A 14,304-nucleotide genomic window follows, 5' to 3' on the forward strand; every position below is an offset into this window, starting at 1 on the left:
ATTAACCACTGAATCTTTTTGAGCAATTTGTCCTTTTGACATTTTCCCACATTCACGTGACATTTCATAGCCATATTCACCCAATTTATAACAGAGTGAATGAGCACTAGGTGAATAAATGTCATTGTTGTGTGCCGGTAAATGTCATATTTACATTAAGTTTGTGAGCAAGATGCAGCGTGGGGTGGTGGGCAGTAAACACACAGAATCCAAGTCAGCCAAAAAAAGTTTAATTTTAGAATGTAGAAAAGGTACAAACACAGCTTATTCAGGTCCAGCGGATAGGCTCACATGAACAGTAACAGTGAACAGTAACGGTGGTCCAAAGACTCGAAGATGCCAACAGCATCTGCAGCGAGGAGAGGAATAAGGCCTTTCCGCTCCACACATAGGGGAGGCTTAAAGAAAGGAGGTAGACATAGTCCCTGCACTGTCCCTACTCCACTGGTACCTTTCCCTACCTCTAAGTACTGTCCCTGTCAGATGGAAGTCTGTTCCTAAGCTAGCCACTCACATATAGTGTGCCAAACCTGGGAGTCAGAGTCCTAAATCTGCCTGACCCGAGATGGCTGCTAGGGTCATAAGGGCAGTAGCATCTAATCGGACAGCTATTTCCCTGTAACTGCAGGAAGTCATAGAACCAAGTTCCTCACAACTTCCTTCCTCTTATACACTGCTGCTTCGGTCGAGCACCACCTGTAGTGGGGAGTACAGAGACAGCAGTTCTCAACCTGTTGGTCGCGACTCTGTCGAGGGTTGGATGCCGATTTGTCAGGGGTCGCCCAATCCTGGGCTGTTCCTGGAGCCCGCACCGCTCTCCCAGCCTTTCGCGGCTGCCCAGCAGGGCTGTCCCTAGAGCCTGTGGCTTGTGGGCTTTTCCTGAAGCCCTTGGCCGCCCATTCAGTTCACGGCATGGCTGGGGGCGGAGACTAGAGGTCAGCTGACTGGTGAGGAATGTGAAGTGGGAGGGACTGGAGGAGACCCCATGTCCTGATTTTGGCATAGGTGTCACTGCTGCGAGACACCACGGAGCCGGAGACACAGTGAGTAACACAGCCTGTGATTATAGTTGCCATTAAAAATCCTCACTACAGTTCTCAGATCAGCAGATGACCTTGATCAAGAGCACCTAAGTTGGCTGATCAGAACTCCCCCCAGCACTGCCACCCCCCCCCCCACCACCACCACTAGCACTGCCACTCATCCCATCCCCCGTACCAGCATTGCCAATCTGCCAATCTTCCCAAATCCCCACCAGCACTGCCACTCATCCCATTCCCCCCTCCCCAACAAAGAGTAAGAGAAGGAATAAAAAGAGAGAATACAGATGTAGCAATGTGGACTACAATTGCAAAGTAGAGCAATTCCCTGTCATTTCTATGATCGTATTGTTCCTCTAGTGCCCAGCGCCACCAACTGACATCATATTTGTGGGCCAAACCAAAGGGATTGTGGGATTAGTAGTTCCTCAGAATGGTTATTCCTCTGCAAGACTATACACCCAGACTACATATCCCAGGGATTTTTGCTACCATCAGGGAGATTGCTGGGATGAGCATAAAAGAGGCTGGAGACCAGCCCTGCACTCTCTTCCTCCTGGGCCTTGTGTGTGACGGACCTCTCTATATAGATAGAGTGAGGTTGCGGCCTACCACACGGTGTACAACATTGCAACCTGCACGAGAAGGGCTTAGCACTGCTTGCTGTCCTTCAGACATCCATTTAGCATCACTCGGCTGTCCGACAGCCCGCGCTTCGTGCTTCGCATCAGCTGGTCGCCGTGAGCGGGTCCGCTGCAGGAACGCCTCTCCGGGAGTTGCTAAGAGGCAGTCATTGTCAAGGGCTCAGGAGAAGGGTTCTGTGTCTGTGGGAGCCGACTCCCAAGGGGCCAATGCCCCCACCTTCTTTCTACACAGATATGAGCCGGTTAGTTGATAGCCCAGTCAAGAACGGGTCTGGAAATCAACCAACCAGAGCTATCGGCGACTCAGGTTTTTCTCAGGGCAGCAGTTACCGACTCCTATGGGGGAAGATGAGTTTTCAACCTGGATGAGCCAGGCCCTTCAAGCAATGGAGGAGTTGAGGGTTTCAGAGGCTGTGAAACAGCAACGATTTAGTGAGAGACTTTGAGGCCTGGCGGCTGAAGGGATCCATAATCTGAGGATGGGAAAGAAAACTTGTGTTGCCAAGGACTACATAGGTGATCTGTATGCTGTATTCGGGGGGGTTGAAACTACCGCAGATCTGATGTACAAATTCAACCACACTCATCAACAAAAGGGGGAGAGTCTATCTGACTACATATCCCGAGTAGACAGAATGCTGCACCAAATTATTCTCAAGAGGGGTATTGATCCCAAGGATTTTGATCAAGCTCGTCTAGACCGGGTTTTGCAAGGGGCTCAGCCAAACCATCCTATTGTATTAAAGTTGTTACTGAAGAGAACCCAGGTGGTGCCTACGTACCCTGAATTAATAAGAGAAGTATGAGCAGAGGAGGCTCTATTAGAAGAGAAAAGCCAAAGAACGAGAGAATTGAGCTCTATTGCTGGAAATAGAGAGAAATTGGTGGCTCAAGCTGCTAATGCAGACGTGGGTTTCTCGGATGAGGATAGTGAAACTGAGTCTGAACCGGCGGGGCTGGCCATTTCTGACACCAATAAGCCAGTAAGTGAACTTAGGCCAACCAAACTAATGGCCCAGATAGCTCAGGCCCAAACCCAGATGTATCATGCCTTAATGCAAGTGATGGAGACTCAAGAAAAGGTTCAAGAACAAGGGACTCGTCAAGGGCAGCAAAAACTCTCCCAAGGGTGAGAAAATAAATGTTACGGGTGTGGAGAGGTCGGACACTTTCGGACTGAGTGTCCCAAGACTAGCATCAACCCTCAATTACTCACGGAAGGTCTGAAGGCCTTTCAGAAGTTACTCTTCCCAAAGCCGGCGGGAAACTTCAGGGGACCTCAGTGAAGGAGCTAGTTGAGAGTCCTGAGGGAAAACTGCGCTTCAACTTCATGAAAAGATCTAAGAAGAAGAAAAGGTGCAAGCCACCTGTCACCCCTTTCCCTTACCAAGAAAACCAAAAGAAACAAAACCCTCAGGGAAAGGAAGATAAGGGCGAGAAATCAATGCACACCTTACTGAGCGAGTAATTAGACCAACTCCACTGATTTCAAGGAGGGTGATTAGAACACAAACTATAGAGTAACCCGCTGGAAACCTGCCAAAGAACCTAGCGGGGAACTCCCCCATAGTCTCGCTAAAAGTAAAGAGCATCTATACTCAAGCCCTACTGGATACTGGAGTCCAGATGACGTTGCTGTACTGAGACTTTTACCACAAGTACTTGAGGCATATCCCTTTGTGCAAACTGGAGGAGTTAGAGATTTGGGGAATAGGAACCCAGAAGTGCCCATACGATGGATACATACTCATCAAAGATAACCTTTGATGATGCCCTGGCTGGAAAACCAGAGACTTTTTACATGTTGGCTGTTGTCTTTCCCTGACCCCGGGGGCAGGCCGAAATTCCTTATTGACAGGCACCAATACCAATCTTGTGAGGAGACTACTCACTCCACTAGCAGTGGAGGGTGCTCCAGTAGGGAAAATCCATCCAGTTGTGGCAGGCTTTCCAGTGAGTATTGCAGGGGAAGAAGGGGTAGGAAGACTGTGGCGACTGGATACCCATGAAAGTGTGTTGCAGGCTGGTGAGAGGGCCTGCCTGAAAGCCACGGTTAAGCTGTCATGGGATCAGCCAGGTCCTTATGTGGTGGTGGAAGCTGATTCAACAGAGGAGGAGGTTGGAATAGATCATACCCACTAGGGCCTTATTGAGAAGCGGGGGGTGAATTCCTGTCAGTGTGAGGAACGTCACCGGTCACCCAATCAGCCTGGAGTCCTGGATGGTGATTGGAAAAGTGACGAGAGATAGTCTAGTCCAGAAGGGGAATGGAAGAGAGACTACTCCACTTCCCAAATCTGCCCTCTGGATGGGAGGAGAAGCCCAACTAGCTCAATGGGAGAAAATGTTCTCCAAGAATGATTTTGATGTGGGCTGTGCCAGGAGTGCTTTCGTAAAAGAGCCAGGCGAATTCCTTTGTGTGATCTGGAGGATCTCCGAGAACAGCTGGCTGAACTGAAGAAGTCAGGAGTCATTAAGGAATCAAGGAGCCCTTATGCTTCCCCGATTGTGGTAGTGAGGAAGAAGAATGGGTCCCTCCGGGTGTATTGACTACTGAACCTTGAACTGAAAGACTATCCCAGATCAGTACACCCCCCCCCCCCCGTATAGAAGAGGCCCTGCAATGCTTATCAGGAGCTAAATGGTTCAGTGTGCTGGATCTAAAAAGTGGATAATACCAGATACCCATGCACCCGGATGACCGAGAAAAAATGGCCTTCATCAGTCCTCTAGGGTTTTTCGAGTTTGACCGAATGCGACAAGGATTAACAGGGGCTCCCGCCCCTTTCCAGAGACTGATGGAGAACACTGTGGGAGATATGAACTTGGCAGAAGTGCTAGTGTATCTTGATGATATTATTGTGTTCAGCAGAACGTTGGAGGAGGAGTTTTCCAACTATTACACTTGGAGGGGCTGAAGCTGTCATTAGAGAAGTGCCAGTTCTACCAGACTTTGGTCACATATCTTGGGCATATAGTCTGGGCTGAGGGAATAGCTACTGACCCTCAGAAGTTGAAGGGAGTTACTTCCTGGCCTCGCCCAAGCACTGTCACCGAGTTGAGGTAGTTTTTGGGGTTCTGCTTCTACTATAATTGATTTGTGAAAAACTTCTCACAGATTGCCCGGCTGTTGAATGAGCTTTTACAGAACCAAACGGAAGGGAATCCGCAGAAAGCTCAGAAGGGGGGCCCCATGAAGCAACGTGAATCTATCCAAGAGCAGTGGACGATGAAGTGTGAAAGGGTGTCAGGTCACCTTGAGGCTAGGTGACAGATGCACCCTGTAGGAGTCAGAAGTGCACCGCTAGGTAGTGGACCCTAGGACTGACTGCTGTGGATTGAACCCTGGGAGGTTCAGGAAGCAGGTCTACTGGATCACTGACACAGATCCCACTGGGAGCTAGAGCATAGATTCCCCAGGGCGCGGAGTCTAAGAGCCAGCAGGTGTTCACCAGAGCCTCTACTGGTGAGGATGGACTGCGCTGCAGTCTGGCTCCAGGTCGTGGCCCCCAGGGTCTCACAGCTCACGCTCACAGTAGACTACAGGAGAAGAGGAAGGAGGCAGCAGGCTGGAACAACAAGGAAAGCAAGGGACAAGCCAAGGTCGGGGCCACAAGCAGACAAGGACAACAGAGTTCACACCAAGGTTCAGGGTCACAGGCAAACAGGGATGGTCGGGGACACGCCAAAGGTCAGGGTCACGAGCAGACAGGAATAGTTAAGAACGGGCCAAAGTCGGTAACTGGAATCAGACGTAGGAAACACAGCAAGTACACACGAAATTTGGTTAGAGGTAGATATAAGGGAAAGAAAGGAGAACAAAGAGAAAAAGTGGTACATCCTGTAACATAAGAGGTTTTAATACTGTACGAGTGGAAGGGAGTCAGGAAGCGCTAAATGTCCATGGCTTAGGAGCGCAAATTACTTGCCTTGCCTTGGGTGCTGACAACCCACGCTACGAAAATAATTTTACTTTACATTTTGCATTGCTGGTGGCTATCAGTTTCAGTTGATTGAGAGCTCCAGTCACCAATACTAATCAGAGTGGTTCCCAGTCATCACAAACAGGATGGAGATTCACTGACAAAATAATCCTTCAGCCTGCGATGTACTGTAATTGTCAGATATATTTATGAGAATTGTGAGACTCTGCCAGCATATTATAATAAAAAGTGTACCCAAAAAGCCTTTTATGTCCTTAAAAATATGAAAATTGTTTGAGAATGCAAATTGGTCAGAGTTAAAGTCAAACCATCCTAACTCTCTTCACAAAAGACTAATCAGGAGCAATTACATCTTTTTTAAGCTATGTGGTAACAAGGAAGGGGGCAACAAGCTCATTGCGCCCTTGCCATGGGGATACTAACACACATGCTCTGAATGATGGACTTGTTTTGCGAAACATGAAAACAAAAGTGCTGCACCTGTAATAAAAAGCACAGATTCTGCTCTACATGAAAGCAATCATTGCAATGTTTTCCCATCTCAACCATAGTGAAACTGCAACCCTTATGGTACAGCACTTTATGGAATCTGTGGATGCCATGCCAAAAACAGATAAGAAGATATGAAATCATCAGCACTACAGATAAATGTGTATCACAGATTTATTGTGAAAACATTGTCCCATCCGCAAAACAACATACAGTATGTTGCCTTGTAGAAGGTACTCAGCAAAGCAAGTGAAATGTCTGTATTCTTCTGACTTATGTGACGCTATTTTTACAATATACTGTATCTGTTGTACACATTTAGCTGCAGTACTGGTGACTTTGAATCTTCTTCTGCAAATATTATAACAGTCACCATTTTAAAAACAGGCTGAATGTTACATTAAGCACCTTTTCCTATTGAAGAACAGATGTTACCAAATATCACAGAATGTATTTTTCACCTGGCAAATGTTTAACAAATGAATAGTGAATGTATGGCCCCTTTCACACTGGTGCATTTTTCCGGCTCACCTATACTCTCTGCTTTGAACTTCTTCAGGTTGGGCTGCCTGCCCTTTATTATCCTGCCTACTGACATCCACTGTTCTGAAACATGGAAGCTGCGGTTATACTGTGAGCCTGAATCATCCTGGGCATCTCACAAAAGCCTTGATTGACTCATTAGGTGTATACCTATCTGAGTTCAATCCTTCTGGTAAGCGATTGGTGACTTTGGTGGTGGATCTTCTGTCCATTTCCATTTATGTGATACTCATAATTTGATACACCCATATGATCCATTGGACTGTTATTCATTTCACTGGATTTTAGTTTGTTTCTTTCACATAAGGACCGGTGTGGTCCCTATATTTCACTTAAGGACACAAGTTTTAATTTTGTACATTATATTCAGACCAACTGTACACTTATTTTAGTCATATTTTGAATTTAGCGCTGCACTTTACTTTATTACTTTACACTTTTGCAGTTTGAATCACTGTTGTGTTGGCTGCTATTCTTGCACGTTTGGACAGCACGGTATATGTTTGTATATTTCATTCAACAGCAGCATAACCGGCTGTAGCAGTGAGGAAAAAAAAAAGAGAATGCTGCTGTCAGGAAAGGGTCCATCCGCTGGTAAGATATATCATTTGGCATGAAGTACTGGGGTCCACCAGCAGGTGTCTCCTGGCAGTGTTGAACTGTCAGGAGAATATTTCCCTGCTGGTGTCATTTCATCTTTTGGCCGCAGTACTGACGTCCACCAGCGGATGGATCCTGGTAGTATGGAGCAGACAACACTCCCTGCGCTCAGGTGTGACTTGAAGTCAATTATAGTCAATCCTATAAATACCCGGCAAGCCCTCACATGCTTGCCTTGGTATCTTTCTTCCTTGCGCCCTGACCTGTTATCCCGTATCCTGTAACCTGTATCTCCTGTATCGGAACCTGCTCCTGAGCCTGTATCCTATCCCATCCATTATCTCCCTTTCCCAACCTGCCCTTGTTCAGTTGCTTATCTCCTGTGTATGACCTTGGCTTGGCTAAACGTTTATGTTTCTGGTATATCCCTTGTTCCTGCTGACCTGCTGTGTATGACCCTGGCCTGGCTGACATCTGTGATTCCGGTATTGCCCCTTTGCTGTATATATTGTTGTTTGTAGTGGGTTTGTTGTGTTGGTTTTGCACTGTTTGTATTTTCTGAATTATCACCTATTTTAATAAATATTATTTATTCACTTACATGCGTTTTGGGTTATCTCTGTGCAGTCCACACAGTCTGGTCTACTAGTCTCCTGACAGCTGCCTGCAGGGAGGAGACTTACTTATATAGTATAACCGGTCCTGGAATAGGGCAGGGGCGGAACCTACCCATACGTATATGCTGTCATGCTGTGTCAGGAAAACAATTTTAAATCCTATATAACTGTTCATACTGCAAGTTCACTGTGCTTTGAAAAGTCCTGCATGCTGCATGTTTGGTGCAGTTTTTCAGAAGTGTACCACAAAGGCATCTTCCGTTGTCAATGGGGACACATCAAAAGCACATGCAAGTGCCCTTAAGCTGCATAAAAGTGCATCAGTGTAAAAGGGCTATGGCAAATGTGCCAACAAATCTTTTATGAAAAAAAAATATGTTGGAGTTTCATTTTTACAATAAAGTGGAAAAACCCTGTAATTAAGACAGTGGGGAAGTTATAAAAAGAAAAATAAAGTTTATTTATAAAAAAAAAAAAAACTTGCATAGCTGCATATAAATTTGTTCTGTGCGAACGGGGCAAAATTTAGTTCACTCAGGTTACATTCTGTACAGATTGAATGTGGGAATTGAAAAAATACCACATTAAGGCCACTAGATTGCACAGACTATAATGGGAACAAATTATGCTCCTCAGCTCCATCTACTGACCATCTTGCAGTATTTTTCCAATTCACATATTCGATCTGCAGAGAGTATAGCCCAAGATCATTATGTTTTGCCCATTCATGCAGAATGAATTTACATGCAGTTTTGACAGACAATGAATTCTTCATAAGTAAACACAAAGTGTTCCCTTGACCTATTTTACATATCCTCTGTTTGATTTGAGCCTGCCTAATCTACAATTGTTAGGTTACCTTGTTAAGAATGCTTTCTTGCTGCACTGGTGAAATTTCTGGTGCATGTTGGGAAAGTCCATTTTTCAGAGCTAGTACAAGCTCCCGTAAATTCATCTCATAAAATAGGTCTGCACTGACACCAGTCACCAGTTCTCCAAGCTGGCTTACATTGAAATATGTTAAATTCTAAGAAATATAAGAAATAAAAACTAGTTTGTTAACATAACACCATGAAAGGACTTATATATATATATATATTGAAGGTGTTATTTAAGGGTTACCTTTTCAGACTGGAGAAACTTTTTGGTCAAGATCATGATCTGGCTCTTGGTCCAGCCGGAGACTTGCTGCAGGGTTAGGATAGCACCCTGCACTGCTTCTGGTGACAGTGATTCCAGCTGGGATATGGTTAGGCTTACCACAGCATCCGAGAGAGATCCCAGACTGTCATTCAGGGTCTGATTTATGGTGGCAATATGCATGAGCCTAGCTTTCAGCTGCAAAGGGCAGACAGTTACTTTTATTTCAAGCATTAACTTTATTACCTGAAGTACACTCAACATTCCATTATAAATAAACACAACCTATTTTGGAGCAGTAATAAATGTTAAACTGCTGACCTGTAAATCTTTTATATTTATGCACGATCAATGTATGTTTTTTTTTTTAGGCTTTAAATTATTTCTGTGTGTTAGAATTACACCATCTGAACACTTGTTCCTACCTACACTAAGCATCTCCTTACCCAGTGCAGGAAATAGGAGACTCTTAAAGCGGTATTAAACCCATAAGCAAACATTTATTATATTTGTAGATGCTGTGTCCACATTCGTTTTCATTTTTACGTTTTCTTTCCTTTATTTACCTGCTAAAACAGCCAGTAAGTCTGTTGTTTTTCAACAGAACAAGCTTTCCTGCAGATGTAGCAATTAGAAGGTTAGAAGGCAAACCATTTAAGGGGTGCTTACAATGGTCAGATTTTACTTATTTATGTTAAACCTTTATCGCATAAGCACTGTTGCTGTAACTGTAGCTTATAAAGTGTTGGCTAGAGTTTGGCTTCAATTTGTTAGTTTATCTAAATCTGCTAGTGCATCTAACATCCCCCCTCCCCCCAGACTGACAATGCTGCTGTTGTCTCTGTTGCACCTTCATCCAGAGTGGAGACACCCTAATACAGAAAGCAGTGGCAGCTGGTGCTCAAAATTTTTGGGGGGCCCCATCAATTGCAGCCTCACTGTTCCACCAATCGCAGCCACTGTGCCTGTGATGAATTAACATTATCAACACAATAAATTTGAACTAGAAAACAACAGAGTGATCTTCATAACTGTGTAGCATGGCAGAGGTGTGTGCATCAAGACTGACTCCCTGCAGATTCCTCTAACATTCAGAAAAAAATATTGCATTGACACCAATTTTACATTAAAGAGTAAATCCTGTTAGGCAGAAAATAAATCTGAGAAAATTAACTAAAACGATGAAATGAGCATTTTTTGGGGTCTAAAGAGAATCTGTGGCAGGCTAAGGACATTCAAGAATTTACATGTTCCCAACAAGCTGTTCATGTGCTTTAAAATAATGCCGCGTACACACGAGTGGACTTTTCGACAGACTAGGTCCAACAGTCTTTCCGACGGACTTTGCAGCGTAGGTCCGCCAGGCTTTCAAATGAATGGACTTGGACACACACGATCACACCAAAGTCCGACGGATTCGTACGTGATGACGTACGACCGGACTAAAATAAGGAAGTTGATAGCCAGTAGCCAATAGCTGCCCTAGCGTTGTTTTTAGTCCGTCGGACTAGCATACAGACGAGCAAAATTTTTTGACCGAACTCGAGTCCATCGGAAAGATTTGAAACCTGTTTTATTTCTAGGTCCGTTGGACTTTTGGGAAAAAAAAGTCCGCTGGAGCCTACACACGATCGAATTGTCCGACGGAGTCCGGTCTGCCGGACCGAGTCTGCCGGAAAGTCCGCTTGTGTGTATGTGGCATTAGTGCTCACTGACCTCTGTAACTGCAGGAACTGTGGAGCAACTCATCTCCTGAAGGACTGAAGTCATTCAAGTCATTCTCTCAGCAACTTAGCTCTTCCTGTGCCCCCTCCCAGTGTTCCTGCTCTGGGTTTATAATATAAATAATAAAGGCTGGAAGGCTACTGAGTCACTGCTGCAAGGGGAGCAGGATGGGCTGAGCTGCAGAGGAAACAACAGCTACTAAAGTCAGTAAGGGCTGCACTCGCACTGCAGTGTTAACTACTCATTTATGCCAAGGGGACCAATAAAATCAGGTTTACTTACCTGATGCTCTGCTTCTGAAGGTTCCTCTGTGCTGCTAGACTGGTCCATGCAGCCTCCTCTCCCTTACACTTTGGCGGTCTAATGTCCTCTGACATTATCAAGACTCATGCTGAGCCCATAACCTGGCATTTGATGTGAGGACACAGAGGAACAGTCCTCTTTTAGAGCAGAGGGGAGCGTTGTTTCCCAAAGGAGTGAAGGATCAGGTAAATAAAAGTGCTTTTCTGTCCCCTAGACTAAACAAGTAGTTAACCCTTGGAGTGGGGCTGCAAATGTTCCAAGAATTAGGCTTTAGGCTGGGTTCACACCTCCAACAGATGCGGCTGGCATCAGGGGTGTGACAGACCTAGCCGGGAGAGAGGCTTTTGGGGGGGACTGAATTCTAGCCTCTTACTGACCGATTATGGGCCCTGGCATTTGGCGGAACGGTGCTCTTTGTGAGCTGTATGCCTGGGGACCCTTGAGGTGGCGTTACTTTAGATTCACGTCCATATCCCCATAGGAGACAGAGACTCTGGGGACCCTGGATTTGCCATATTAGAAATAGTGGCCGATTCATAATGCTGGGACAAATACTATTAGGAGATGCTGATGTAAATTCCAGCCACCTGTCTGTCTGTTGTCTGCTAGAATGTGTTTATTGTAAATAAGTCTAGTATGGGATCTAAGAGTCATTAGATCCCCATTGTTGTTTGTGTTAATTAACTCTGCTATTGAGTGAAGAAGAGTTCTGTGTTGATTTGTGATAATGTTGATTGTGTTTTCTGAGCCACAAGATGGCCATTCTGGCCTAAAGGTCATGTCTGAGTCATCTAGGCTGTCTAAAGGGATTAGTTAATTAGCTCATGTTAATTAGGTTTCTGGTCACAGGTGTATGTTCAGAATAATATGAGCAGGAGGTATGCACCTCCTCTTTTACTGTATAAAAGAGCCTGTATTCCTTTCAATAAAAATCATTCCTGTTTGAATCTCAATACAGAGCCTCGTCTCGTATTTGGGGGAGAATTATTTGCATGGATTTCTTGTTTGGCTGATCGGAGTGTTCGGTAGCTGCCTTGGTGTTCGGGAAAGGAACGTCCCAAACGACTTTAACCCCTTTCATACTCGGGATGACGTTACAAGGGGGTCTGGTGCGTCCCGGTCCTCCGTTTCAGGAACGGATCAGGCCTGAATTTTTGACTGAATTCGGCCCTGAAACTGAGCCAAAAATGCACAGGACTCCTGTGCAAGCCGCTCCGCAGCCACAACGGAGATATGTGAACCGGCTCCATAGAGATATGTGTTTAATATAGCTAGAAATGGTGAAATCTATCGAACCCTCAGAGTCTTAGGGAATACTATCAATTTAATAAGTTACATTAGGCTACCTTCTGTACATCGGTACGGAAGCCCCGCAGCTGGTTGCACTTGATCATCTGATGCAGTAAAGCTTTTGCGACCAATGAATCAATATCTTGGATATCATCATAGAAGCAGACCAACAAACCCAACCTGTAATCAACAGTGGGAAAACAACTGTTACTGTCCATATACAAAAGCAAAATTACAGTAGCTCACAAAAGTGAATACACCCCTCACATTTTTGTAAATATTTTATTATATCTTTTCATGTGACAATACTGAAGAAATGACACTTTGCTACAATTTAAAGTAGTGAGTGTACAGCTTATATAACAGTATAAATTTGCTGTCCCCTCAAAATAACTCAACACACAGCCAGCCATTGATGTCTAAACCTGATGGGGACACTCTGATGTAATGGCTGCGAGCACTGACCGCTGTGTTCTGCCTCACCATCAGCAGTCCCCTTACATTAGTGTCCCCATCAGCAGTCCCTTACATCAGTGTCCCTATCAGCAGTCCCCTTACATCAGTGTCCCCATCAGCAGCCCCCTTACATCAGAGTGTCCCCATCAGCAGTCCCCTTACATCAGTATCCCCATCAGCAGTCCTCTTACATCAGTGTCCCCATCAGAAGTCCCCTTACATCAGTGTCCCCATCAGCAGCGCCCTTACATCAGTGTCCCTATCAACATCCTAAACCTGATGGGGACACTCTGATGTAATGGCTGCGAGCGCTGACCGCTGTGTTCTGCCTCACCATCAGCAGTCCCTTTACATTAGTGTCCCCATCAGCAGTCTACTTACATCAGTGTCCCCATCAGCAGCCCCCTTACATCAGTGTCCCCATCAGTAGTCCCCTTACATCAGAGTATCCATCAGCAGCCCCCTTCACATCAGTGTGTCCCCATCAGCAGCCCCCTTCACATCCGTGTGTCCCCATCAGCAGCCCCCTTCACATCAGAGTGTCCCCATCAGCAGCCCCCTTCACATCAGAGTGTCCCTATCAGCAGCCCCTTACATCAGCGTGTCCCCATCAGCAGCCCCCTTCACATCAGTGTATCCCCATCAGCAGCCCCCTTCACATCAGTGTGTCCCCATCAGCAGCCCCCTTCACATCAGAGTGTCCCCATCAGCAGCTCCCTTCACATCAGAGTGTCCCTATCAGCAGCCCCTTACATCAGCGTGTCCCCATCAGCAGCCCCCTTCACATCAGGGTGTCCCCATCAGCAGCCCCCTTCACATCAGAGCATCCCCATCAGCAGCCCCCTTTCATCAGAGTGTCCCCATCAGCAGCCCCCTTACATCAGAATGTCATCCCTCTCCTCCCCCTCCCATGTGTACTCACAGTTCTGAAGGCAGCATCTCGTTCCTCTCTCCAGTCATGTGATAAGGGGAGAGAGGAAGGAAAGTCTGCCAGCTGTCTATCTCCCCCTGCAGGCTGGAGTGAGCAGAAAGCCTAATCCTCTCTCCAGCAAGTGTCGGCAGCTGCTCCTTGGTGACAGGAGTGAAATTGCGATCATTCACTGTCAGAGAGGAGCGGCTCCAGGACTGCACCTGATGACCCACTAAGCCATTGGCCCACCGGGAAACTCCCAGTAGTCCCGATGGCCAGGACATACCTGCCGGACAGGCTGCTGTACACAGGGCCCGAATGTCAGCTGGTTTCTGTTGAACCGGCTGATACGGCCGATATTCATCCCATGTGTACCAGTCTTAAATGTTACTAAACCCATTCACTATATCTGGTCTCCCACGGCACGCAGACTATGGAAATGCAATTATTTTAGTACATATAAAATGCTAAATTTCTCATCAGCAGTAAGAGCAGTCTTGTGACTTCTGTGTCTCATTAAAGCTTGTAGTTTTCATTCTTCTCTGACTTTAATATAAGGCTGCAGAACCCCTGATCCTCTGTCTGGACAGTGCTGATTGGCCC

The 14,304-nt window shown here is 45.9% G+C and overlaps 1 protein-coding gene across 1 annotated transcript in view; it reads right to left on the reverse strand.

Moving 5' to 3' along the window:
- Positions 1–14,304, reverse strand: part of OTOA (otoancorin) — a 176,114-nt gene that overhangs the window by 103,341 nt on the left and 58,469 nt on the right. The window contains exons 8-10 of the mRNA XM_073635201.1: positions 12,392–12,515; positions 9,000–9,215; positions 8,737–8,904 (exon numbers count right to left, since the gene is read on the reverse strand). Coding sequence (XP_073491302.1) covers positions 8,737–8,904; positions 9,000–9,215; positions 12,392–12,515 — 508 coding nt within the window. The remainder of the gene's footprint in view (positions 1–8,736; positions 8,905–8,999; positions 9,216–12,391; positions 12,516–14,304) is intronic.

This window comes from Aquarana catesbeiana, linkage group LG06 (assembly GCF_042186555.1).
Source record: "Aquarana catesbeiana isolate 2022-GZ linkage group LG06, ASM4218655v1, whole genome shotgun sequence".
NCBI classification, from domain to species: domain Eukaryota; kingdom Metazoa; phylum Chordata; class Amphibia; order Anura; family Ranidae; genus Aquarana; species Aquarana catesbeiana.